This window comes from Dromiciops gliroides, chromosome 1 (assembly GCF_019393635.1).
Source record: "Dromiciops gliroides isolate mDroGli1 chromosome 1, mDroGli1.pri, whole genome shotgun sequence".
NCBI lineage: Eukaryota > Metazoa > Chordata > Mammalia > Microbiotheria > Microbiotheriidae > Dromiciops > Dromiciops gliroides.
In genome coordinates this window covers 26,475,523-26,501,993 of record NC_057861.1, presented here as the reverse complement: position 1 = coordinate 26,501,993, position 26,471 = coordinate 26,475,523, and the positions used below count along the sequence as shown (strand labels likewise).

The window sequence follows — 26,471 nt, the reverse complement described above, 5'->3', positions numbered from 1 at the left end:
AGCCTGAGGAGCCAGTGGAAGGGAGGGCCTGCAGGCATTAGTTTGTAGTGAGGTAAGCCAAGCCCCTGGGCCTTCCCCTGCCAGGATATGGGAGGGGAGAAGCTGAAGGGGCCTGGAATGTTTTTCACCTTTCTTTACCTCCAGAGTTTAACAGTATTTGGCACAGAGTAAAGACATTTGTTTGTTGACTGAATGACTGAGTGCCATCTGACTTCCAGGGAGTGGGAGAAAAGATGAGGGGAGAAAGAATTAGCCATCCAAGTGATATCCGGGCAGATTTCTAGAAAAGAATAGAACTCTTCACTGGTGTTAGGGAGGCTGGGCTAAGGGAGAGAGGGATTGAGAGAAGTTTTGGGCCTGGGGCTGGGGCAGGAACTATCCCCTCCCCTGCCCCCAAGACACAGGTGCCATTAGGAGGGTTATTTTTAGAAAGGAACCCTATCCCTGGTATCCCCTGGAAATAACTCTATTTCTCACTCCTATTTCATGGGACTCAGAAAAAAGATGGGTGGGGGGGAGATCAGGGTCCTTGAGGCTCTCTGCTCTGTCTTCTGTAGGTGCAGGTACCTACTGGTGAACCTCATAGAATGGGCCCTAATGATTTAATGAGTGCTTTGTTGGGATAAGTGCTGATGCCTCTCCCCTAACTATAGTCACTTTCTTTCTCTCTGCCTCAGTTTCCTTTTTTGTCAAATGAAAGACTTTGGACCTGATCACCAGCACCCTGTGAAAAATTAAACTCTTTAGGTCTGGCCTGTACTTTATAAATTTCAGAATCTTTCTCTTCTGTTATTACAACTCTGGGAGAGAGGGAGTAAGGGAAAGTGTTGTTATCTTCATTTTATTGGGTCTCAGAAGAGCTGAGTCAGTCAGGTCTAAGGCCACCAGAGAGTCCCAAACAGAGTTGCTAGGGCTCGAGCTGGGATCTTCTGTCAGTGCTTTGCTCTTTGCGCAGAATTTTAGGAGACCATGGAGTGAGCTCTGGATTTAGACTCATAGGACCTGGGTTCAAATCCAATCTCTGAGGTTACTGATTTTTTTTTTCAGTCGTGTCTCACTCTCCGTGACCTCATTTGGGGTTTTTTTTTTTTGATAGAGATATTAGAATATTTTACCATTTTCTTCTCCAGCTCATTTTACAGATGAGGAAACTGAGGCAAACGGGGTCAAGTGACTTGCCCAGGGTCACAGAGCTAATAAGTGTCTGAGACTGCATTTGAACTCACAAAAGTCAGTCTTTCTCATTCAATGCACTTTGCCACCTAGCTGCCCCTTGAAACTTTACTACATATTAGTATTTCTAATTAGAATTGGTCTTTGCTCGCCTCTTTGGGACTCAGTTTCCTCTTCTTTAAAATGGGGGTGTTGGTTGAGATAGCCATCCATCTCTCACTCTGTGATCCAATGTATGTTCCAATATAATATAATACCATGAGGATGCCCCATGCTGAAACCACATGCAATCAAAGCCTCAGTTATTCTGAGAGGGCAGTAAGGTGTGTGTGTGGCGGGGGGAAGATTACTGATGGGAATTAGAATATTTGGGTCAACATCCCGACTCTGCCATTTACTGATCATACAAATAGAGACAAGCCACTTTTCTTACCCCATAAAATAAGGAAAGAGGCTCAACCTGAGATTTCATTGGTTGAGGGAACTCCCTGGTGAGGAAGTTCTACCAGTGCAGATAGTAACCTTTAGAGCACTGAGAGTTTCAGTGGCTTACCCCAGTTCATGTTTGATTATCTTGTATTTACAGTACTGCTACATGAGTTTTTTTCTTTTTTTAAAGAAATATGACTTGAGATGGCTGTGGGTCATTTTTTGTTTTGATTAGGGATTCCATTCAGTCACCCGGAATTCTAATAACTTTGCTAACTCCAAAGTGGATTTTGACTTTTGTTTGTTGAGTTTTTTGGGTTTGGTTCCTTTGTTAACTGCAAAGGCATGGAGGATCATGGGAGCATAGATTTGGAGCCAGGAAGGACCTCATTTAGTCATCCAGTACAACGCCCTCATGCTGGTATAAACCGAGCAAGACACTCTCTTGATGGAATTTAGATCTCTCTTTCCCCTAAAGGGAAGACCAGAGGATGCTAAAGCCAATTCTCAAGATTTGAATTCCTTTTTTCCTAAAAGGGAAGGAAATCAGAAAAAGACAATGCCTGTAAAATTAAAGAAAGTTTTTTATTAAGCAGGGAAGGAAAGAAAAAAAAATTAACATGTTGCACGGGTATTTTCCAGTCTATGCTGAATAGGACACCAGGTAATAGATTGTGTGGGTTTATTTATATATATATGTGTGTGTGTGTATACATATATATGTATATATGTGTGTATATATGTATATACATGTATATACACACATACATATATATGTTTATATATACATGCATAATACATATATATGTTTACACACATATATGTTATATATATATATATATAATTTTTTTTTTGCAGAGTAATGAGGGTTAAGTGATTTGCCCAGAGTCACACAGCTAGTAAGTATCAAGTGTCTGAGGCCAAATTTGAACTCAGGTCCTCCTGAAATCAGGGCCAGTGCTTTACTCACTGCACCACCTAGCTGCCCTGGGTTTATATACATTTTAAACAAAGGCAGGTAAGGGATTTTGGTGGGAAAGGTGAGCTTGGAAAGGAATGAGTTAGTGGGTTCCATTCCCAAGGGGAAGGGAAGTGAGGAATTCCAGGGGTCAAGGATGTGGACTTTGATACACAAATCAGAAGGCATCATGGGTGATAAGCAGTTCATAGCTGAAGCCTTGATTAGGAGATGTCTTGATAAAGAGATCTCTCAAAAATCAGAATAATTCTGAGAGTCCCATAACCAAAGTTAGTGGATTTATTCATAGTCTCATAACTTGCAGTTGGGTAAGTCTTTGAAGATAGGGATGTCTCTTGAAGGTCCATAAACCACCACCACCAAATGACTCAGGATCTGCTTCAAAGCTGATATGAGCTTAATTGGCTTCAGAGTTATTAATTTCCTGAATGTCCAGTGAGGTTTACTCTGGTCATAGAAAAGGCTCGTCAAGCAATTATGCTTCTTAGTCAATACAGCCAGTCCTCATACTGGTTACTTGGTTACCTGGATAATTAGGGAGCTCAAGCAAGTCCAGGTAATTAGTGTATTCATTTATAAATGCACTCAGACACTGGTGGATCAGCTAGGTGGATAGAGCATTGGCCCTGCAGTCATGAGGACCTGAGTGTCACTTCAGACACTTACTAGCTGTGTGACCCTGGGCAAGTCACTTAAATCCAATTGCCTTAAACATCCGGGGCCATCTCCAGTCATTCTGATGTATATTTTGCCCCTGAACCCAGATGGCTCTGGAGGAGAGAGTGAGGCTGGTGACCTTGCATAGCCCTCCCTCACTTAAATCCAATTCACTACAAGTCATGACATCACCCCAACGTCATGGTCTTCTATGAAGGACAAACAACAACAACATACACTGGTGATACAAAGATATAAGTGAATCAATCCTTTAATCTTAAGTGGCTTACACTGCAATGGGGAAAACAATATGTACATATTAAATACAAACAGGTTAGAATCAAAATCGATACAAAATTGATACAAGGCTGTTAGGGAGGGAGGGAGAGCATTATCATCTGAGGAGAGGCAAATTAGGAAAGATTTTGTATCGAAGGTAGTGTATGAAAGCGGAGTCTTGAAGAAATCCCAAGAAGTAGAGGTGAGGAGGGAAGGCATTACTGGCAGGGGGAAAAGCCTTTACAAGGGCATGGAGGTTAGAGATGAAATGTCATGATGCTGGGATGGCCGGACCATAGACTGTGAGGAGGGGAAAAAGGTATAAAACCACCTACTGGAAGCAAGGAAGAGGCCAGGTTGTAAAAGATATTAAATGCAGATCTTAACTAATAGCCTAATGGTTGCTGTTTTCTGCATGGATTGTTACTACATCAAAATGGCTTTTGATAAATTGGGGGGAGAGATGGATTCTACTGGGGTCTACTCTCTGGTTTCTGGTTAATTGAGAATAATAATACCAAAAATGTATATAGGGCCTTTTCTTTAAGAAGATTTACAATTATTATGTCATTTGATCTTTACAACGACCTTGGGAAGGAGGTACTGTCATGATCATCCCATTCTACAGAGGCACAGAGGGAGGTTAAGCTCGGCACCACAGAGCCAGTTAGTGACTGAGGCTACATACAGACTTGGGTTTTTCTGACTCCAAGTCCAGCACTCTATTCCCCTCCCCCTCACACCCTTTTGACATGCTGAGTCCCCAAAACACAATGAAATAAGCAAAAAATGGAATGGAGGACTAGAGCGGCCCCTGGGATTGATTGTACCTAGTCCTTCATTGGGTGGAATGTGATGGGGGTTCCAGAAGGGTCAAAGGCTCAGAGCCCGGGAGGGGAATGGAAGGGACCTCAGATATCATCTGGTCCAACACCTTCATTTATAGCCACAGAATCTGGGGTTAAGAATGATTCAGTGACTTCCTCCAGGTCACACAGATGCCCAGTTGAAGAGGTGGGTTGTGGAAGGGGCTGTCTGCAGTCAAAAATACCCCAAGTCATCACCCCCTGCAAATAAACAAGGTCAAACTCCAAGGAGCTGGAACCATCCACTTTGGACCTGCAGCCAGTCTGCATAATGGTTTCTGTTTGGGGGTCACTGTCTGTGTCCCTGGGCTTGGCTTGGAGGTCAAGTGTCTAGGAGATGCAGAGCTCCACACAGTGGCCAACAGGGCACATTGCAACGGAGAGGCTGGAATCTGGGAATTCCTGAGGTCTTTAAAAGGGAGTCTTCCTGGTCATCATGGAACTGGGAGGGGCCTCAGAACAGGGGCTGTCAGGGCTGGGAAGGGGCCTTAGAACAGGGGATGTCAGAGCAGGGAGAGTTCTTAGAACAAGGGATGTCAGAGCAGGGAGAGGTCTTAGAACAGGGGATGTCAGAGCAGGGAGAGTTCTTAGAACAGGGGATGTCAGAGCAGGGAGAGGTCTTAGAACAGGGGATGTCAGAGCAGGGAGAGGTCTTAGAACAAGGGATGTCAGTGTTGGGAGGGGCCTGAGAACAGGGAATGTCAGAGCTGGGAGGGGCCTTTAGAAACAAATTAATAAGGAACTCCCATATTAGAGAAAGCTGAATTTCAGAAGAGTACCTCATTAAGCACTGCAGAATTTGTTAGGGGGCAGATGTTATTCTCGGTTGTCCTGGAGATTGCAAAGCGCAAGAAGACATACAGGTGGGAAATGATAAGGTGACTCCCCTGGTCCTAGGGGTAAGCCCCACTTCAGGGTGGTTTGAGGTCAGAAAGAACAGAACCATGGACTTCAGGTCCTGTTTGAATATGTTCCTCTGAGCTCTGTGGTAAGGATGGTCAGAATAACAGTTCCTCCTATGATGAGAAAGTTGGAAGAAAAGAATTCAGGATTTGGATACAGAGTCAATTCAATTCAACAAACATCTATTAAGCACCTACTATGTGTCAGACACCAGGCTAAGCACTGGGGATACAAAAAGAGGCAAAAGACAGTCCCTGCCCTCCAGGAACTCACAATCTTATGTCAGAAGACATGGGATAAAATCTTGCCTCTGCTTACTTGCTGGGTGATCTCTGGCCCTTCCTTTTCTCATCTATAAAAGGAGAGATTTTTCTAGAGGACACCTTTCCCCTTCAAGTTCTAATTCTATGACCCGCAACTTTCTATGACTTTCCTTTTCTCTCCTCCATCTCCCCAAAGTTGACAGCCGAGACAAGAAGACAGCTCACTCCTGAAGAAGGTTTGTTTTCATGCACATTTTGGTCAATACCTTTTGTTGGCTTAACAACAGCAGCAAACAACCCTTCCCGAAGCAAGTTTCCCCAGAACAATAAAGCAAAGCCACCTGCAGGAGGGTCTGTGAGGGTCAGCCAGCACCAATCAATTTCCTCTTTCAGTGTTCTTATCATCAGGAGAAAGGACGTGCTTTGATAGAAAGGCATCAATGCTGTCTGCTGTCTTTGACCTGATTTTGGGACCATGTGTGGTGTAATATTTGTAGGCATCTTTGTAGTTATAGTGTTTTCCTGTTTTTTATTTCTTCCTATTCTCTGCATCAGTTCATCGAAGTCTTCTCATGATTCTCAGAATTCTTCATCTGCTACATTTCTTACAGCTCCAGACCAGCTTTGTCCACCTTTTCTAGACTGTAATCCCTCATAAGAGGCAATTTGGAATAGTGGGGGAAAAGAAGCAGGTCTGAAGAGTCAGCAGAGACCTGGGTTCAAGCTTCATCTCTGACACATACTGGCTTTGTCCCAGGCTATAAGTAGCAGACCTGATGCTGATCTCCATCAAAGGAAAAATTTCTTTCCAGGGAGCTCACAGGAAGGGTAGGATCAATTAACAAACCTATATTAAGCACTTCCTATGAGCACTGGGCCTAGAGTCAGGGAGACTCATCTTCCTGAGTTCAAATCCAGCCTCAAACACTTACTATGTGTGTGATTCTGGGCAGGTCACTTAACCCTGTTTGCCTCAGTTTCCTCAACTGTAAAAAGAGCTGGAGAAGGAAATGGCCAACCACTCCAGGATCTTTGCCAAGAAAACCCCTAATGAGGTCATGAAGAGTTGGACAAAATTGAAACTACTGAACAACAATATGTCTGGTACATCCTTCAAGTCCCAGCTAAAATCCTACCTTCTACAGTCCCTCTTGATTCCAGTGCTTCCCTCTGTTATTATCTCCAATTATCTTGTGTGTGCTTGCTAATACATAGATATTTGCAAGTTATTTCTTCTTCAAGGACTTTGGCCTGGCTCCATTTCCCAAATGCTTAGCATGGTGATTGGCACATAGTAGGTGCTTAATAAATGTTTATTGACTGACTGAGTGATGAGTCCTGGGGATACAAAGAAAGGCAAAAACTATTTCCTCCGCCCAGAACTCACATTCTAATGGAAGACTGTTAAGGGCTAAAATTCTAGCTAGTCTGTCTAAAATATCTAATGAGTGGTCGCCAATAAATTATAAGCTTTAGCAAGAGTTAGACTTTTAAGCATTTATTAAGGAGAATAAGAATTTGGTAAAGAGAGAAAGGCCTAGATTCCTATCTATTAAAGGGAGAGCACATTTCTAGCTCCCTTCTCCGCCAGCGTCCTCAGGAAAGAGCCCCAGAGTCAGCGCCAGTCTCTTCCTTCCTCCTCCCACTAGTCTGCGTCACTTCCTCCCGCCAAGAACTCTTCTACAGTAAGTATCCAGCAGGTGGCGTCATTCCAATCGTTACAAGACAAACATACAAAGTTATCTTCAGAGGTTCCTGGCCTCTCCCTCTTCTTCCAAAATATACTCCAGGTCTGGGAAACAATGCTGTGTTCTAGACCAGAGTCAGATAACCCAGGTTCCCTCATGGGCTGTGTGACCTTTAAAATCTCTTTGGGGGGGGGGGAAGCTAGGTGGCTCAGTGAATAGAGCATTGGCCCTGGAGTCAGGAGGATATAAGTTCAAATCCAGTCTCAGACATGACACTTACTGGCTGTGTGACCCTGGGCAAGTCACTTAACCCCAATTCCCTTTTTTAAAAAATCCCTTTGGGTTCCAGTTTCCTGGAAAGGGGATAACAGGATATAGGTGTCTAACTGCCTATAAAAATAGCCTTGTAGATCACCTCAATGCCAAGGTCCCTGCTTTCAATTCAAGATTTTCTTGTTTGACTGATGGCTGCCTTCCTCACATCCTCCTGTTTCAGGACCAAAGGATAGGGGCATCATTCAGAGCAATTAAAAGACTGGGTTCAAAGCCCGCTCTTTAGCCATAGACAGTTCCCTTAACCTTGCTAAACCTCAGTTTGCTCATCTGTAAAATGAAAGGATTAGACTAGATGGCCCATGAGGTCCCTTCCATTTCTAGATCTAAGAGGCACACAGCTAGTAAGTGTCAAGTGTCTCAGGTCAGATTTGAACTCAGGTCCTCCTGAATCCAGGGCCAGTGCTCCACCCACTGCACCACCTAGCTGCGTCACCTCCCCCCCCCCCAAACACTTGTAATTATATAAATTGTTTTCTTAAGTTTTGCTTACTTTACTCTGAATCAGTTCATGGAGGTCTTCCCAATTCCTCTGAAACTATCCATTTCATTATTTCTTATGAATTAATAATAAATAATAATGTTAGCAATTACCATTTTTTATTGTGCTTTCTGGGCAGAATGCAGATATCTCCTTTTATTTTCACAACAATATTGGGAGGTAGGTGGTATTATCATCCTGATTTTATATGAAGATGTCAATTCCTCATTTTCTATGAGGAAACATGGAAGTTAAATGACTCGCCCAGGGTCACACAGCAAGTAAGTGTTTGAGGCTTGCCTTTGAACTTTCACTGTGACACCTTCTGTAGTAAGTGGTTACTCCCTTAGTTTTTAGTTTGGGGCGGCTATGAAAAGAGTTGCTATAAATATTTTTGTACTTCTGGGTACTTTTCTTTTTTCTTTGATCTTTTTAGGGGTATAATGCTAGAAGTGATATAGTTGGGCCACAGTTGAGTGATTTTGGGGGACACATTTCCGAATTACTTTCCAGAACAGCTTCAGCAATTCACAGCTCTACCAACAATGCATTAATGCATCCCTTTTTCCTTAGCCCCTCCATCATCTGTCATTTACCATTTTTTGTCACCTTTGCCAGTCTGCTGAGTACAAGGTGGAACCTTAGAGATGCTTTCATTGGCATTTCTCCAATTGTTATTGAGTTGGAGCATTTTTTCATCCCATTATTGATAACTTGGATCTCTTCCTTTGAAAACTGCCTATTGATAGATTTCCTTTGTCTCCTTATCTATGGGAGAGTGCCTCTTGTTCTTATGTATCTTGGACAAAAGACCATCATAAGAGAAACTGACTGTAAAACTTCACCCCTAGTCACTTGTTTCCCTTCTCATTTTAACTGCATTAGATTTGTCTGTGCAAAAACTTTTCAATTTCACATCATCAAAACTATCCATTTAACTTTCTGGGGACCTCTCTCATCCCTGTTTGGCCATGAGTTATTCCCCTATCCAAAGATCTGAAAAGTTTTTGTCCTTTTGTCCTTGTCCCTCCATTGTGCTGATGACAACATTTTACAATGTTCAAGTCAAGTATCCATTTGAAGGTTTTCTTGGTATCCAGTATGAGTTATTGGTCTATTGCCAGTTTCTGTCAGACTGCTTCTTTCCAGTTTTCTCAGCCGTTTTTGTCTAATTGTGAGTCTTTGCCCCAGTAACTGGGGTCTTTGGGTTACTGAAAATTACGGTGCTATATTTGCTTGCTTCTGTATGGTGAGACGCTGATCTGTTCTAATGATCATTTTATTTGTTAACCAATACCAAATTGTGGGATGATTACTTCTTCGTGTTATAATTTGAGGTCTGGTACTACTAGGACCCCTTACTTGTATGAGTTGGTTCCTTCCCCTCTCTGGTGTGGGCTCCTGGCTCCTGGTGTAGATGGGGGTTGGGAGATCTTGGTCCTGGGCCATTCAGATCTCATGCAGGCAGAAGGGGCCACACTGGGGCTGAGACTGTGCCTGAGCCACAGGGGAGGGACCAAGGCTGTGGGAGAGGGGAGCCTTGGACTTGGAGTTCATGGGAAGCAAAGCAGTAGGAACCAGCCTGCAGGCTCCCCCTGAAATGGGAAGGCAGCCCAAGGAGGCGGGTCAGGAGACTCGGGATTGAAGAGGTTCAGGAGGAAATCTCTTGGACTTTGGACCCTTGGATTTTCCTGACCCCTGAAGCAATTGCTGTGTGGAGCGGTTAGTCTTTCAGCCCCCCAGAATTCTTTCTTTTCTTGTCCTTCTGCCCTCTCTCATTGCTCCCCTGTTGTTGCCTTTTCTTCTGAACTCTTTCTTTCCCTCCCCCTGTTTTTCTCTGTCTCTCTCTGTAACTCTCTCTCTATCTCTCTGTGTCTCTTTCCATCTGTCTCTTTGCCTCTATTTCTCTTTATCTCTCTTGTCTGCCTCTGTTTACCTCATTTCTCTGTCTTTTTTGCCTCTCTCTTTTTCTCTCTCTCCCCGTTCTCTCCCTTTGCCCCCATTTCTCTTTTTTTCTCTCTTGATCTTTGTCTGCCTCGGTCTCTTTTTTTTTTGCCTATGTCTCTTTTTGTCTTTATTTCTGTGTGTCTCTCTGTCTTTGTCTCTTTCTACCTCTCTGTCTCTATTCCTGCCTCCTATCTCTTTGATCTCTTGCCACTTCTAATATCTCTTTTATTTCCCTTTGCCCTCTACTCTTCAGATTAAAGGGACCAGCACAGGGACAGACCTGTGATTTTATTGGTTTAGGGGACTCTTAGGTGAGGAAATTCCCTCTGCCAATGCAATAGTCTTGGAGAGCTTCCTACAACAGTGAAAGGTTAAGTGATTTGTCCAAGGTCACATGGCCAGTGTGAATGAAAGGCTGAACTTGAAACTAAGTCTTCCTGGCTTAATTAGAGACTGGCTCTTGAAAGGAACTTTAGAAATCATCTATTTCAACTTTCCTATTTTTTAAAAGGAGGACATTGAGGCCCAGAGAGGGAAAGTGACTCGCCCAGAGACACACAGGTAATAATCAACAAAGGTAGGATTTGAACCCAGGTCTCTTGACTTCATGTCCACTGTTGATTCTATCACCTTACCCCTGTCTCTTCCCCATTCCCTTGTCTTTTTTCTCTGCTTCCTTCCATGCTCTCTCCTTCTTTTTCTTTTTTTGGGGGGTGGGGCAATGAGGGTTAAGTGACTTGCCCAGGGTCACACAACTAGTAAGTGTCAAGTGTCTGAGGCCGGATTTGAACTCAGTTCCTTCTAAATCCAGGGTCGGTGCTTTATCCACTGTATCACCTAGCTGCCCCTCTACTTCTGCTTCTCTTGCCTTTTCACATAAAATCATAGAATCTTAGCACTGGAATGGAACTCAGAGATTCTCCCTCCCCCAGTATTTTGCAAGGGAGGAAACTGAGGCCCCGGAGAGAGAAGGTGGTTTGGCCAAGCTCACCCAGGCAATCAGCAGCAGCTGAGCTGGGATTAGAAGGAGCCTGAAGTGAGCTGGGCCGGAGAGATTCTTCCGGTTGTCCATTGAATGGGCTTTGGTCCCTACCCTGTGTTTGGTGATTGCACTCTTCATTGGTGTCTGCCTTTCTGTTGGTCAGGGCTCCATGATGAATGCTTCTCAAAAGAAAGGTCTTGAGGAGCAGAGGCCTCTCCACATTGTCACCCCTCTCCTGGAAAGTTGGACACTATCCCTGGCTGCAGGCACCACTGTGTTCCTCAAGCTTGAGAATGTCCAGCCTGCTGGCTCCTTCAAGATCAGGGGCATCGGACACTTCTGCCAGGAGGTGAGGGTACTTGTGCTGGAGGGAGAGGCTTTGTTCTGGAGGGCAGATTTTAAGGGGTCTAGGTAGGAAGGGAGAAGTAAAGATTTGGGATGAGAGTGGAGAAAAGAGAGCAAGATGCCCATGTCCTTGAGGCTTAAAATGATGGTGTCGGGGCAGCTAGGTACTAGAGTAGATAGAGCACCGGCCCTGGATTCAGGAGAACCTGAGTTCAAATCCAGCCTCAGACACTTGACACTTAACTAGCTGTGTGACTTTGGGCAAGTCACTTAACCCCAATTGCCTCACCCCCCCCCAAAAAAAAGATGGTGTCCATGAATATTTGGGGTAGGGAGGAGGATGGTAAAGAGAAGAGATGTGTATGACCAGGTAAGAGTGTGTGTTCCCATGTGTACAAGACTGTACCCCCTCTTATTTGTAGAGCTGGGGGGGACTATGGATCTATAGTCTGTACCATCAGACTTGGGTGATCTGTTGATTAGTTTTGCCTAACTGACTTCTTTCTTTTTTTGGTACAAGGGATGGCTCGCTGGGAAAGGGAGTGGGAAGGGACATATTAAAAAATGAAGGTGATATAAAAACAAAAGATATACTTAAATAGACCAGTGTGTGCATTTGTGTCCTTCATGGGTGTATATGTGTATGTGGCTGAAAAGGGCAGTATCTCATATATAAATTTCACATGCGTCCACATCACCACAAATATTCTCTGACAAGTAAAGAATGCCTGGTTATTTGCTGTTCTTTCCACAGATGGCCAAGAAGGGCTGCAAACACTTCGTGTGTTCCTCAGGTGAGTCCATCCTCCCTACCCCTGAGTCTTATTGGCCACCCTAAGAATGAAGGGGTGGGTAAGAAGTGGGGTCTTGGGGTGGGAAAGGATACCTTATAGTTTTCCCTTTATTCCTTCATGGGCATAAGATAATGGAACTAGGGAAGGAGAGGTTTGTGGGTATTTGGACAACAGATTGTAGGGAGAGATTGAAGGGAAGGGGTTGTGGAAAGGGATTGGAGGTGAGAGCTTTGGGGGATAGACTAGAGGAAATTGATGGAAAGAGATGCTGAGTTACAGGGACAGTTTTGAAAGAGAAGTTGGTGAATATTAGAGGAAGATCACAAGGTGAACATTGGATGAGAGATTGGGGAGTGTTTTTGATGTCCATTTATTATAAATGATTCAGAGAAATCCATATTTTTGTTTATAGTTTGGAATTCTTTTGATAATTACTTATTCATATCTTTTGTTCTTTTTTGTTTGTTTGTGTTTTGGTTTTTTGAGGGACAATGAGGGTTAAGTGACTTGCCTAAGGTCACAGAGCTAGTAAGTGTCAAGTGTCTGAGATCAGATTTGAACTCGGGTCCTCCTTACTCCAGGGCCAGTGCTTTATCCACTGCACCACCTAGCTGCCCCCTATTTATATCTTTTGACCACTAAGGCTAGGGAATGGCTCTTGGTTTTGTTTCATTTATGTTAAGTCCCTATATATCTTCGTAGTTAGCTCCTTATCAGAGATATTTGTTGCAATTTTTTCCCAATTAATAACTTCTCTTTTTATTCTAGTTGCATTGATTTTGTTCATGTTAAAACTTTTCAATTTCATGGATTTGAAAAATTCTATTTTAGCTTTTGTGATCACTCATCCCTTATTTGGTTAAAAATTCTGAGAGAAAGGTATAAGGGAAGAGTTTAGGAAAAATTCTGGAGAGACTAAGAGAAGAGTAGAATCTCAGAGTGGGAAAGGATCTCAGAAGTCATCTCATTCAATTCATCCCTAGCTATGAATCCCTTTCTACAACATGCTTATCAAGTGATAACTTGAAGGCCTCTAGCTATGGGCATGTCACTACCTCCTAAGGCAGCCCATTCTACTTTTGAGCAACTTTCATTGTTATGAAGTTTTTCCTTATGTTGAACTGCAATGCACCTTGCTATAACTTTCTCTTCCCTCTTCCACCTAATTTTGGGGTGAAGTAGAATGAGTCTAATCCATTAGAATGTGTGGACTGTTTTTAAAAATTTTGTTTTTGTCTTTGAATTTTCATTGCTTAGAACAGTGCCTGGTATATAGTAAACAATTAATAAGTACTTGCTGGTTGTTGATTGACTATTCTACTTGACAGAACTTTGAAAACAGCTATCATCATGCCCACACCACACAAATCTTTTCTTCTTCAGGCTAAACATTAATTCATTCTCATAGGATATGGCTTCTTCCTCCTTATCATGGGCTCCCTTTTGTGAATGATCTCCAGTTTGTCAATAGACTCATTCAACAGTACCCCAAACTGAACACAAATACTGCAGATATGGGCTGACCTACTTTGGCTCTCTTTATGCAGTTTAAGAAAGAATCAGGAAAGCATTTAGAGAGTTTGATTCCCTCTTAAAAACACCCTGATCCCCATGAGCTACTCTTCTACCCTACCTCAGCCATATGTAAAGATGATCATACCCTTGATTTCACCATTACCCACAAATGTATCATCTCCATGTTCATGAATTCTGAAATTCTCCTATCTGATCACAATCTATTGGCTTCCCCGCCCCCCCCCGACTGTTCTTTGACCATATTGGGATTTCTTTTTTGTGAGTGAGGCAATCAGGGTTAAGTGACTTAGCCAGGGTCACACAGCTAGTGTCAAGTGTACGAGGCCAGATTTGAACTCAGGTCCTCCTGAGTCCAGGGCTGGTGCTTTATCCATTGTGCCACCTAGCTACCCCCATATTGAGATTTCCAATCTTGTGAGTCTTCATTTTCTCCCAGGCTAACATTTCTACACTAGCCACACTCTTCTCTGTTCCTCATCTTGACCCACTCAGTGAACTAGTTCAATTCAACAGTGAATTCTCTTCTTGAATCATTAGCTACCGTATCATGTCACTGATTATATCCTGCCAAGCCTTAGTCATGGATCACTCCTAATAGACACTATACTCATACATGTTGTGTCAAAAGAAGGGGAAGAAAATCATGCAACTGTATTGACTGTGTCTCCCATCAGTTCATATCAAAATTTCTTTTACTTTAAATATTTTTTTGGGGGGCGGGGCAATGAGGGTTAAGTGACTTGCCCAGGGTCACACAGCTAGTAAGTGTCAAGTGTCTGAGGCTGGATTTGAACTCAGGTCCTCCTGACTCCAGGGCTGGTGCTTTATCCACTGCGCCACCTAGCTGCCCCCTTAATTTAAATATTAAATCAACTGGACCCTCACTGCAACTAGGTAATCCTTTCACACCTCTCTAATTAACTCACTATCCCACTCACCACAGTAGTTTTTCTCAAACTTTCCATGGCTCCCCTTCCCCTTACCTCACCTGAGAATCTTGCCTCATATTTTATTTTGAAAAAATGAGGCCATCACAACTAAAATCCCATTTTCCATAAGAAACCTCTCACTATCTCTGTTAATTTTTATACATCCTTTTGTTGATGTTATCATCTGTGTATACAACTTCTTTGTATGAAATTGTTCACATGTTTTATCTCTCACATTAGATTTTATGCTCTTTGAGGGCAGTGATTGTTTTTTTCCTTTCTTTGTATCTCCAGTGCTTGGTATAGTTCCCGATACACAGTAGGTGCTTAATAAATGTTTATCGACTGACTGACTGATAGGAAGAAGCTGGAAGAGAACTGGGAGGAAGAAAAAGTGGTACAGGAGGATATGGGTTCAAACCCTGGTTCTACTCACAAGCTGTGTGACCTTGGGCAAGTCACAACTTCTTTGGGTTTCACATTCCTCATTTGTAAAATGATCTGTAAGGTCCCTTACAGCTTGAAATACTGTGATACTTTGATCCCAGAGTGTTGGGTTGATACTGAGTGGGCCTCATGGCTCCCTTTGGGAGGACATCTTAACTCCTATGCTCGTAGCAAAGGGACCTTTTTCTAAGAGTGTCCTTTATAAAAATGGCAGCTTCCATCTTGGTCCTCCTCTTCTTCTCCCATATTCTCTCTTGTAAATGTAAATGTAAATGTAAATGTCAGACTAACTATGCTGCCTTAACCCTTTCTTTGCTTCCACAGGGGGAAATGCAGGTGTGGCTGCTGCTTATGCTGCCAGAAAGCTGGGCATCCCAGCCACCATTGTGCTGCCCAAGGGTGCCAACCCAACTCTGCTTTGGAGGCTGGAGAGGGAGGGGGCTGAGGTGCAGATGGAGGGGAAGGTAATGTAAGGTTTCCTGAAGAGCACAGCCCACCTGGAAGTTGGGAGGGCCTGGGGGCAGATGGATCTCTCGTTCTACCTGTTATCTTCTCAACCTCTTCAGCTTAGAAGTATAATAATGATATTTTATTGGGCCTATGACTTTATTGGTATAAAGAGCTTCTGGTTAGGGAACTACCTCTACCAGAGCAGAATGTAGCTGCCTTGTAACTACTAGTCATAGTGGTTACATAGACAGTGTAAGACTTGTTCAGGGTCACACAACCAGTATATGTAGGAGATGAGAATTAAAGTTAGGCCCATCTGACTTTATTTCTATTTATTTATTTATTCATTCATTCATTTATCCATTTATGTATATATGTATGTATTTATTTATTTTTATGGGGCAATGAGGGTTAAGTGACTTGCCCAGGGTCACGCAGCTAGTGAGTGTCAAGTGTCTGAGGCCGGATTTAAACTCAGGTCCTCCTGAATCCAGGGCCGGTGCTTTATCTACTGCACCACCAGCTTCCCCCATCTGATTTTAAATCCCATTTTCTATCCTTGCCTCCCTTAGAATCATATTTATTAATACAACCATAACAAATATGATCGTTATGATGAATATTGGGCCAACATTTCTGTACTTGAAAGAATGCAAAGTACTTTACTTCTATTTCCTTTACTGTTTGAATCCCATAACAATCAGACCAGGTATTACTATCTTCTTTTTATACCTTAGAAGGCATGGTCTTCCCACGTGGCATCAGGAGAAGCCATGTCCTATCCATGGTTAATCCTCTCCCAGTTTAGCCCAATCTCTGGTCCTAAAGTTACAAGCAACCTCAGAGGTCATCTTGTCCATCCCTCTGTCTCTAGTTGGGAGGGCACTTCGACTAGTCCAACTAAAATGTATCTTTGTGTACCATGTTCTACCATTGGCCTTTTCTTACCCCTCTTTTTTCCCGACCAGGGCCACCTGCCAAGCTCAGATCACACATAAAGTTCGTGACCAGCAGCGTCGCATTTGCTTCTAAACAACACATGGGTAAAAGAGTGACAGTTGAAGTTAGATGGTACAGGAGCCAGCTCTAGGATTCTTTGTTAAAGGCTTCATATACATTATCTTACTTGAGCCTCATAACTACCCTTGGAGAAGTCAGACAGGGATTGGTAGAAAGCCAGGAGGTTCTGTGGTTTCCTCACCATTGGGGTGTTGTTGACTGAGTGGCTAAACCCCGGGGCTCCTAGAGACTAACCTATGGTGGCCCCGTTGGTGTCAGAGGCAGTATCTGAGCTGACGCCTTCCCGAACCCAAGCCCAGCTCTCTATCCATCATGCTATGCTGCCTTTATCCTTTTGAATAATTAACTTCTATTGATAATTAATCTATTGAATGAATGAATTAATTCTATTGAATAAAGGTAACGTAAAAAATAAAGAATTGTGGTCCCCATTTTATAGATAAGGAAACTGAGGCTCAGACAACTTAAGTGTGTAAGAAAGGAAATTGAAGCTCATGGTGACATAAGTGGCAATCATTAGAGGGAGGTTTGGAACACCCCTCTCCTGATTCCATATCCAGTGCTTTCCCCACTGTACCTTCTATTTTGTCCAGAGAGGCTCGAACGGGGGTGGGTGCTGAGTACATGCGGAGTAAATATTTGTTAAGCAAACAAGCAAAACATTTGTCAGATTTAGTGAAGATTGTTCCAGTCAAGTTTTACAAAAAAGTTGCTGACATTTTTTCCTCTTGTTGGTCATTTCAGTTGTGTCTGACTTTTTGTGACCCAGTTTGTGGTTTTCTTGGCAAATATCCTTTGGCTCATTTTACAGATGAAGAAATTGAGGCAAACAGGGTTAAATAACTTGCCCAGGGTTGTAGAGCCAGGAACAGTCTGAGGGTGGATTTAAACTCAGGTGTTGGGGTAGCTAGGTGGCAGTGGATAAAGCACTGACCCTGGATTCAGGAGGACCTGAGTTCCAATCTGACCTCAGACACTTGACACTAACTGTGTGACCCTGGACAAGTCATTTAACCCTCACTGTCCACCCCCCCCCCAAAAAAAAACAACAACAACAACAACAAAAAACCAAAACAAGCAAATATTGAGGGCAGCTAGATGACACAGTGGATAGGGCACCAATCTTGAATTCAGGAGGACCTGAGTTCAAATCTGACCTCAGACACTTGACACTTACTAGCTGTATGACCCTGGGCAAGTCACTTAACCCTCATTGCCCTGCCAAAACCAAAACAAACCAAAACAAACCAAAACAAAAAAACCAAACAAACCACTTGGGTGTTTCTGATTCCAGAGCCAACGCTCCATCTCTTTTTACATTACTCTCATTTCCTGGAGTCTCTCCCCACTGCCTCCCAGAGGGCCACCCCTTTTAATGGAGAATAGAAAAGAGAAAAATAAACACCAGTTCAGGAAAACTAACACATCAGCCAAATCCAACAACTATAGGTGGTGGTCTACACTCTTAGTTCTCTGCCTCTGCAAAGAAGGAACAGAAGTGTATTCTCCTATTTCTTCTTTGAGGCTAAGATTTGTCATTATAATTTCATCTAGTTTTGTTCTGTTGGTTTTTCTTTGTTGTGGTTCTTTCCATATGCATTTTCTGTCATCATCTTCCATCTTATATGCCTGGATTTTCTTCCTTTTCTCTGCTTCTGTTCATAGAAGTCTTCTGATATTTCTCTGTATTCTCCATGTTCATTACAGTATAGTAACATTCCATTACATTCATATACTGTAGGATGGTTTAGAAGTGGGGGGGGGGAAGCTACTTCTTGGGGATCTAAATCAGCCTAGTCCAAATTAGAGGAGAAGGGGTGAGAAGAAGAGATTTGGGACACAGCTTGAATATCAATGTCCTTTGACTATGAGAGTGCCCAAATGGCTTTAACCACTGCCTCACAGCCTGGCTCCAGTGTCTTCATTAAGATCTTTGACCCAGACATCACCTCCCCCCTCTGCTTCCCATACCCTATTAGTTTATAAGATTATATAATTAGTTTATAATATCACAGTCCCTGATTACTCCATATCTTTTCCCCTCTCACTGTCTTAGATTCTTCTTTTTTATTTTTAAAAATGTATTCATTTTTAATTTTTTTTGTCTTAGATTCCTAACAAGTGCCTTTTAACTCGTTGATTCATTCTGTTTTCCTGTAGGTGTGGGATGATGCCAATTTGAAGGCCCAGGAGTTGGTCAGAATGAATGGCTGGGTCAATGTTCACCCCTTTGACCACCCACTGATCTGGTGACTATGGGTCCCTTTCCCTCTCCCAGCTCTGTCCCTTTGAACTTCCAACATTCGGGTCCCTGGATTTATGGTCAGCTTTCATGAGAAACTGATTCAGTACTATTCACATTTTCTATGGGGATTCAGACACTTTTCTCCCTTCTTTTTGTCTGGGCCACTTGGCTGTGGGCTGCCAACCTTAGAATTGTCCCAGGAAGGGGGAATTGGCATGGAGCCAGTAACTTGGTCATTTGAACATCAGGTTATGTTTCTATGACAGGCTGGTACAATGGGAAGGGCTCTTGATTGGGATCTGGGAAACTTGGGTTCTAGTTCTGACTCTGACACAATCTTGCTCTGTGACCATGAACATAGGCTTGGGGCTCAGTTCTCCCTTTTGTCAAATGAGAAGAATTCTCTAAGGTACCTCTCAGCTCTTATAGTTCATATTCTAAGGTTCTTCCCAGCCCTGGAAGTCTATACCTCTATGTTTCCTATCACATTCATCACCATCATCCCTAACATTTATGTATCACTTTAAGATTTGCAAAGTGCTTTACAAACATTGTCTCATTTGATCCCAGTAACAACCCTCTGAGGTTGGTACTTTTCTTATCTCCATTAGGTTGTAAGTTCCTTGAGGCCAGGGACTGTCTTTTCATTTTAAATATACGCATCCCCAGTGCATTATACCTTACACAATGTCGGGTAGCACATAGTAGGTGCTTAATAATATGTACACAATCAAGCACATAATAGGTGCTTCATAAAATTTTATTGCCTCATAGTAGGTACTTAATAATAGTGCTTAATCAAGCACATAGCAGGTGCTTCATAAATTTATTTCATCACAGTAGGTGCTTCATAATGTGCTTAATAAAGCACATAATAGGTGCTTCATTCATTTTTATTGCCTCATAGCAGGTGCTTAATAATAGGTGCTTAATCAAGCACATAGCAGGTGCTTCATAAATTTTTATTGACTAACTGATTTTACACATGTAGAACCTGAGGCAGGTAGAGCGATTTGCCTAGATTCATATAGGTAGTAAATATCTAATGAAGGATTTGAACTCAGGTCTTCCTGATTTCATCAGGTATGCCCTTGGTGGGGTGGTGCTAGTGGTAGTGGTGGTGGTGGTGGTTATGGGGGCCTTTCTCTTCTTGCTCTTGTCTCTAGGGAAGGCCATGGCAGCATGATTCATGAACTGAAGGATACTCTGGGTGCCAAGCCAGGTGCCATCATCCTCTCTGTAGGGGGTGGGGGCCTCCTGGCTGGCGTGGTGGCAGGAATGAAGGAGGTAGGCTGGCTGGATGTGCCCATCATCGCCATGGAGACCCGGGGGGCTGACAGCTTTAACCAGGCCATTCAGGCTGGGAGACTTGTCACCTTGCCTGACATTACCAGGTGGGTATCACCCGGCTTTCGAGGGGTTGTGTTGGCCCCTAGGATGTCTCCCAGCTAATGGCAGAGACCCCTCCGGGGTTTTATGCTCCAGAGAGTCTCCTTCTCCATCTGAGTATCACAGTCACTCAGTGTTATGGGTGTCTAAAGCAGGGGGGAGGGCTGTGGATTAGAATGTTCCGTTGAGTTGTTATTAGAGGGGGATAGCAGTTGAGGTCTAGGGTATTAAAATGACTTGCCCAAGGTCAGACAACTAGTAAGAGGCAGAATTGGTCTTTGGCCTGCAAACACAACCCCCTTTTACTGTTACACACTTAAATTTTTTTTCACTTTCTACGATCCATGATCTGTGTCTCTCTCACACACATGGGGGAGTTGCTTTCTTCAGGGTCTCCCATCAGAATTTGTTTCTCCTCCCCCTCCCCAGCCTGGCAAAATGTCTGGGGGCCAAGACAGTGGCTGCCCGGGCGCTGGAGTGTGCCAGTGAGTGCCAGGTCATCTCAGAGGTGGTGGACGATGAGGAAGCCATACAAGCCGTTGAACGCTTCCTTGGTGAGTGTAGTAGAAAGTTGAGCGTTCCCCATAGGCAGACTAGGTGCCAACCCAGGTCTGTGACTTGAAAGTCAGGGAGAATAGTCCTCTGCTCTCACAATATTCCTTAAAATTTCACCCCAGACCTGACATTCCACTGTTATCACTTGACTTCTCATGTTCAGTCTTGCCTTCTCCAGACTTGTCCCTCACACCACAGAGGGGATGAGTACCACAGCCTTTCCAGGAAATAATGATAGCTAGTGTTAAATCATATTTAACAAAGGATATCTCCTTTGATCCTTGTACCCTATCTACCCTGGGAGGGAGGTGCTATTATCATCCTCATTTGATAGAGGAGGAAACTGAGGCAGACAGCAGTTAAGTGACTGGCCCAGGGTCTCACAGCTAGTAAGTGTCTATGGTAGGGTTTGAACTCATGGCTCCCTGATGCCTGGTTTGGCACTGTATCCATTGTACCACCTAGTTATGAGCATGGGCCATGGCATAAGGAACTATTGAGGACTCAGTGCAACACAGTGGTACCTTGTCCTGAGTCCTAACTGGCTCTCTGTGTCTCCCCATTTCAATGTCCTCTCTTCCTGCACCCCTGGCCTTGTCCTCTCTTCTGGCCACAGATGACGAAAGGATGCTGGTGGAACCTGCTTGTGGGGCTGCCCTGGCTGCCATCTATTCGGGCTGCCTGGGCCGGCTCCAGGCTGAGGGCTGCCTCAGCCCCTCCCTAGGCTCCATCGTGGTCATCGTGTGTGGTGGGAACAGCATTCATCAGGCTGAGCTCAGGGCCCTCCAAGCCCGACTGGGGAGAAGCTGAGTGACCTCACCCTTCCAGGCCCTACTTGGGTACGTAAGGCAGGCCAGGGAAAATTGGGGCAGGGGGTGTTAGCCCTGACAGGTTGGAGAAATGTTGTTCTCCTTTCAGGATTAGACTCTCCGTTGAACTCCTTGGTGATGAAATGATGCTGTCACAAAGTAACCCTGGAGAAAATGACCTTTGTAGCCCTGTCCTCCTCCGGGAAGCCTTCCCTGATCACTCCAATCCCGTGATTTCTCTCTTGTCTAACTGTTTTCTTCTTTGTCTCCCTAACTAGATTGCAAGCAGGCATGTGCCTTGTATTTTTGCATCAACTTCTCAACCTAATCTCCTAATAGTAGCACAGGCCTGGGGTCATAGCAGACACTCAATAAAAATTTCATAGTTTAAATTGGGTCCATAGAATCTTTGAACCTTGGGACTGGAAAGGACCTTAGAGATACCCCATTTTACAATGGAGGAAAGTGTGTCTCTCCTTTACTGAGAACCCCTCGATGGCTCCCTATTGAACATACAATAAAGTGTTGTAGTTGTTCAGTCATTTCAGTTGTGTCTGACTCTCTGTGACCCCATTTGGGCTTTTCTTTTCTTTTTTTTTTTTTTAGTGAGGCAATTGGAGTTATGTGACTTGCCCAGGGTCACACAGCTAGTAAGTGTTAAGTATCCGAGGCCGGATTTGAACTCAGGTTCTCCTGAATCCAGGTCGGGTGCTCTATCCACTGCTCCACCTAACTGCCCCGATTTGGGCTTTTCTTGGCAGAGATATTGGAGCGGTTTGTCATTTCCTTCTCCAGTTCATTTTACAGATGAGGAAACTGAGGCAAACAGGGATAAGTGACTTGACCAGGGTCACACAGCTAGTAAGTAAGTGTCTGAGTCTGGATTTGAACTCAGGGAGATGAGTCTTTCTGACTCCAGGCCCAGCACCCTATCCACTGTGTCACCTAGCTGCTACAATTTGGCTACAACCTACTTCCTCAGTTTGTTCTCAATAACCCCCATTTCTTACTCTTTTCTTCTGGCCCAAATGGACTAGCCTCTGGTTCCATCTTGCCTCCATTTCTCCCATCTCTGGGCCTTTGATTGCATCACATCCTGGAATAGACTCCCTCATCCTTGTCTATGGTTGATATTTTATAGGGGAAGGTCCTCTTCTGTTTTTGGTTGGACTAGATGGCTCCCTTCCAAGTCATATTCTTTAATTCTCTGACCTTCCCATGTCTTCTTTTCTGATTGTCCTTCCCCTCTCTATGTCTCCTAATTAGGCTCAGTTCACCTCTGAGGAGGTCAGAAAAGGACTAGAAACTTCTCAAGGGCAGTGGTTGTTTGTGTGTATCTGTGTATACCCTATACCAAAAGTGAGGTTCAGTACACAGTAGTTGCATAATAAGTGTTTGCTGTGCTGAGCAATCCCACCTGACCAAGGTCCCCCCGAATGCTAATGATGGAGCAAGAACCCCCGAGTCTTGGGGCCCCTTCTTTTTTTTTTTTTTTTGGTGAGGCTATTGGGGTTAAGTGACTTGCCTAAGGACACAGAGATAGTAAGTGTCAAGTGTCTGAGGCCGGATTTGAACTCAGGTACTCCTGACTCCAGAGCCAGTGCTCTATCCACTGTGCCACCTAGCTGCCCCCCTGGGGCCCCTTCTTCTATACCAGGTTGTCAGAAGCTTGTGGGGAGATCATCAGTGGTCCCCAGAACTGGGCTTTTTGGTGAGCAGGAATAGAAAAGCCTTGGGTGTTTTGAGAGAAGCTTTATGGAAAATGGCGTCTCACAGCCACACGGGGGCAGCAAAGTGTCTTTCATGCAGATGGCCTCCCGGGATGCATGGAGAGGAATATACCAGTGTATTTTTCTGGTTTCTGCATTAAAATGTATTCGTTCTCTGGGGTTCATCTTTTGTGATGCCCCCTTAGTTCTCAGCCCCAACCCGAGGAGAGTAGAACTGAGTCAGAGCTCTGCATGAGGGCTACTCCAAAAAGCGATCTTAGAATCAGACACCAACTCCCCTAGACCCTTAGGGTCATAGTTAGACTTGGAAGGGACTTTAGGGGACACCGAATTCAACCCCCTCTTTTTATAGATGAGGAAACTGAGGTAAAGAGGGGAAGTGATTTGCTCAAGGCCACACAGGCAATTAGTGGTGAAGCTGGAATGAGGCTTTGGGAAATGGGTTCGAGTGCCAGTGGACTCTAGACATGTCTCTGCGTCTCTTAGTGTCTCATTTCCCCCTATTCCCCTAATCAGGGCAAGCTTTTATCAGGTTGGACAGGTGATAGTTAGGAGGGAACTGTTGGCTGAGACTGTGGGAGAATCTACAGCTGGTGTTTTTCCCTGTTCCCAGGGAAGCAGGAGATAAGAGGCTGGGTCTTTATTGGGGTTCACCGGAAAATAATTGTTCGTCATAGAACAGTCCCAAATATAATTTCTTAATTGACTGGAGTTAAGCCTTTTCTTTTCTATAATGGAGAAGGGTTGGCCCAGCTGAGATATCAGATAGGGGGAGTGGAAGAAAGAAAGAGAGCAAAGGGGAGAAAGGAGGAGAAAGTGTAGACAGGGCCAGGACTCTACGGTGGGAGAAAAGAGATAAACATATTTAGGAGAAGGGATGAATTCAATTTAATTTTATAAATCTCTACTGAGCCTTGACTGTGTGCCTAAGGCACAGGAATACCAGAATTCATGATGCTCCTCAGAGTTAGAAGAGATTTCAGAGGCCATCCAGTTTTATCCATGATCAAGCCCCTTTATGACCACCCTGACAAGTAGTCATTTGTCCAATAAATCAATCAACACTTATTAAGTGCCTACTATGTGTCCCAACTTAACTTTCTCTAGTGAGGAAAAGCTTACCACCCCCAGAGGTGGCTCCTTTTACTTCTGGATGGCTCTGATTGTGAGGAAGATTATCTTGTCATTGAGCAGAAATGTTCCTCTCTACACCTCCCCTTCCCATTTCTTCTGGGACCAAGGGGAACAAGGGGACTCCCTTTTCTATACAACAATCCCTGAGGATTATAAAATCATATAGACTGAGCTGGAAAGAACCTCAGAAGTATCCTCCAGCCCCTTCATTTTACCTATGAGGAAACTGAGGCTTTAAGGGGGTAAGTGACTTGTCCAGGGTCACACAGCTAGTAAGTGTCAAGTGTTGGAGTCTGGATTTGAACTCAAGTCCTCTTGAATCCAGGGCTGGTGCTTTATCCACTGCACCATCTTTGGCTCCCTTAGTGTAGATGCTGTCCAGCTTACCAATTATCCTTCTCAAACTGGGGTACCCAGTACTGACGACAGTGCTCCAGACATGGTCTGACCAGGGCACAGTGCAGAGGGATCTCCCTTGTTTGGACATGATTACATTCTGAATGGAGCCCAAGGCTCCATCGTACTCACCTCTTACATGGAAATCACAGCATTCAAAATACTCAAGATCTTTTTTAGTGGGTTTTTTTTGTTGTTTTTTTGTTGTTTTTTTTTTTTTTAGTGGGGCAATTGGGGTTAAGTGACTTGCCCAGGGTCACACAGCTAGTAAGTGTGAGACCGGATTTGAACTCAGGTACTCCTGACTCCAGGGCCGGTGCTCTATCCACTGCACCACCTAGCTGCCTCTTTTTGATCGTTTTTAACAGCTTTTTGGTAATATCGGCCCCATTGCATACTTGTGAAATTGTTTTTTTTTTTAACCCAATGGTGTTTTTATTCAGTAATTTTTCAGTTGTGTTTGACTCTTCATGAGCCCACTATGGCTTTCTTGGCAGAGATACTGGAGGGGCTTACCATGTCCTTCTCCAGCCCATTTGACAGATGAGGAAACTGAGGCTTTAAGGGAGTAAGTGACTTGCCCAGGGTCACATGGTTAGTAAGTGTCTGAGGCCAGATTTGAACTCAGGAACTTGGGTTCCTAGACCAGTGCTCCATCTACTTCATCACCTACCTGTCCTTACTATATGTTAAGCAATGTGTTGGGGGCTGGGGAGACAAAGCTGCCCTCAAAGGGCTTACAATCTATTATATCCTATATGTATAGACATGTACAAATGATAATGATGGTGGTGAGAAAGCTGGGGATAACCAGAATTTATATAGTGTTTTAATGTTTGTAAAGTGCTTTCATTTTATCATCACAACAGCACCGGGAAATAGATGCTATTAACCCCATTTTACAGATAAGGAAACTAAGTCATATTGAGATTAAATGTCTTAGGGGGCAGCTAGGTGGTGTAGTGGATAGAACACCGGCCCTAGATTCAGGAGGACCCGAGTTCAAATCCGACCTCAGACACTTGACATTTACTAGTTGTATGACCCTGGGCAAGTCACTTAACCCTCATTGCCCTGAAAGAGAGAGAGAGAGAGAGAGAGAGAGAGAGAGAGAGAGAGAGAGAGAGAGAGAGAGAGAGAGAGAGAGAGAGAGAGAGAGAGAGTTTGAATGTCTTACTTAGCGTCACACAGCTGGGGAGTATCTGAGGCTGGATTTGAAGTCATTTTCCTGACTCAGGTCTAGTGCTGTGCCTCCTAGCTGCTATATATAAATATATGCGATACATAATACATGCAACACAATTTTGGATGGAGGTATTAGCAGCTGGAGAAATCAGAAAAAGACTCACGTAGGAGGTGATGTTTGAACTGAGCTTTGGAGGAAACTAGGAATTCTATGCATCTATGCCTTTATCCAAGTTCCTAATAGAATAGCACCATAGACAGATCCCTGGCAAGCTCTACTAGGAGCCTTCTTTCAAGCTATTGTGAAACCATTTATCATGATTCTTTGGGTCCAAATATTCAACCAATTGCAAACCCACCTGACTGTATCTTCAATTAGCCAAAATCTCTTCATCTCATCTACAAGAATAATATGAGAATTTTTGTCAAACGTTTTGCTAAAAGTCTAGGAAAAGTAGTATCTACAACATTCTTCAGCTCTGGTCTAGTATCCCTGCCAAAAAAGGAAATGAAATCCGTCCTGCATG

The 26,471-nt window shown here is 43.8% G+C and overlaps 1 protein-coding gene across 3 annotated transcripts; it reads left to right on the top strand.

Annotated features, from left to right (window-relative positions):
- Window positions 1–22,041, top strand: SDSL (serine dehydratase like). Of its 3 annotated transcripts, none has more exons than XM_043979793.1 (10): window positions 1–52; window positions 10,510–10,559; window positions 11,144–11,329; window positions 12,080–12,119; window positions 15,356–15,495; window positions 18,662–18,750; window positions 19,913–20,140; window positions 20,565–20,689; window positions 21,307–21,529; window positions 21,609–22,041. In XM_043979793.1, the coding sequence occupies exons 3-9, from the start codon at window positions 11,150–11,152 to the stop codon at window positions 21,498–21,500; spliced, it is 996 nt and encodes a 331-aa protein (XP_043835728.1). In that variant the 5' UTR covers window positions 1–52; window positions 10,510–10,559; window positions 11,144–11,149; the 3' UTR covers window positions 21,501–21,529; window positions 21,609–22,041. The 3 variants fall into 3 exon arrangements, with proteins under 3 accessions (XP_043835728.1, XP_043835729.1, XP_043835727.1); XM_043979792.1 differs by lacking the exon at window positions 1–52 and adding an exon at window positions 9,571–9,773; XM_043979794.1 differs by lacking the exons at window positions 1–52; window positions 10,510–10,559 and adding an exon at window positions 9,569–9,773.
- The last annotated feature ends 4,430 nt before the right edge of the window (window positions 22,042–26,471 follow it).

Bases quoted from the DNA above. Each gene is read 5' to 3' on its own strand.
- SDSL (XM_043979793.1), top strand. From the start codon at position 11,150: ATGATGAATGCTTCTCAAAAGAAAGGTCTTGAGGAGCAGAGGCCTCTC. The intron at 12,120-15,355 runs GTGAGTCCATCC...TTGCTTCCACAG, and splicing joins ACACTTCGTGTGTTCCTCAG to GGGGAAATGCAGGTGTGGCT. The intron at 18,751-19,912 runs GTGACTATGGGT...TCTTGTCTCTAG, and splicing joins TTTGACCACCCACTGATCTG to GGAAGGCCATGGCAGCATGA.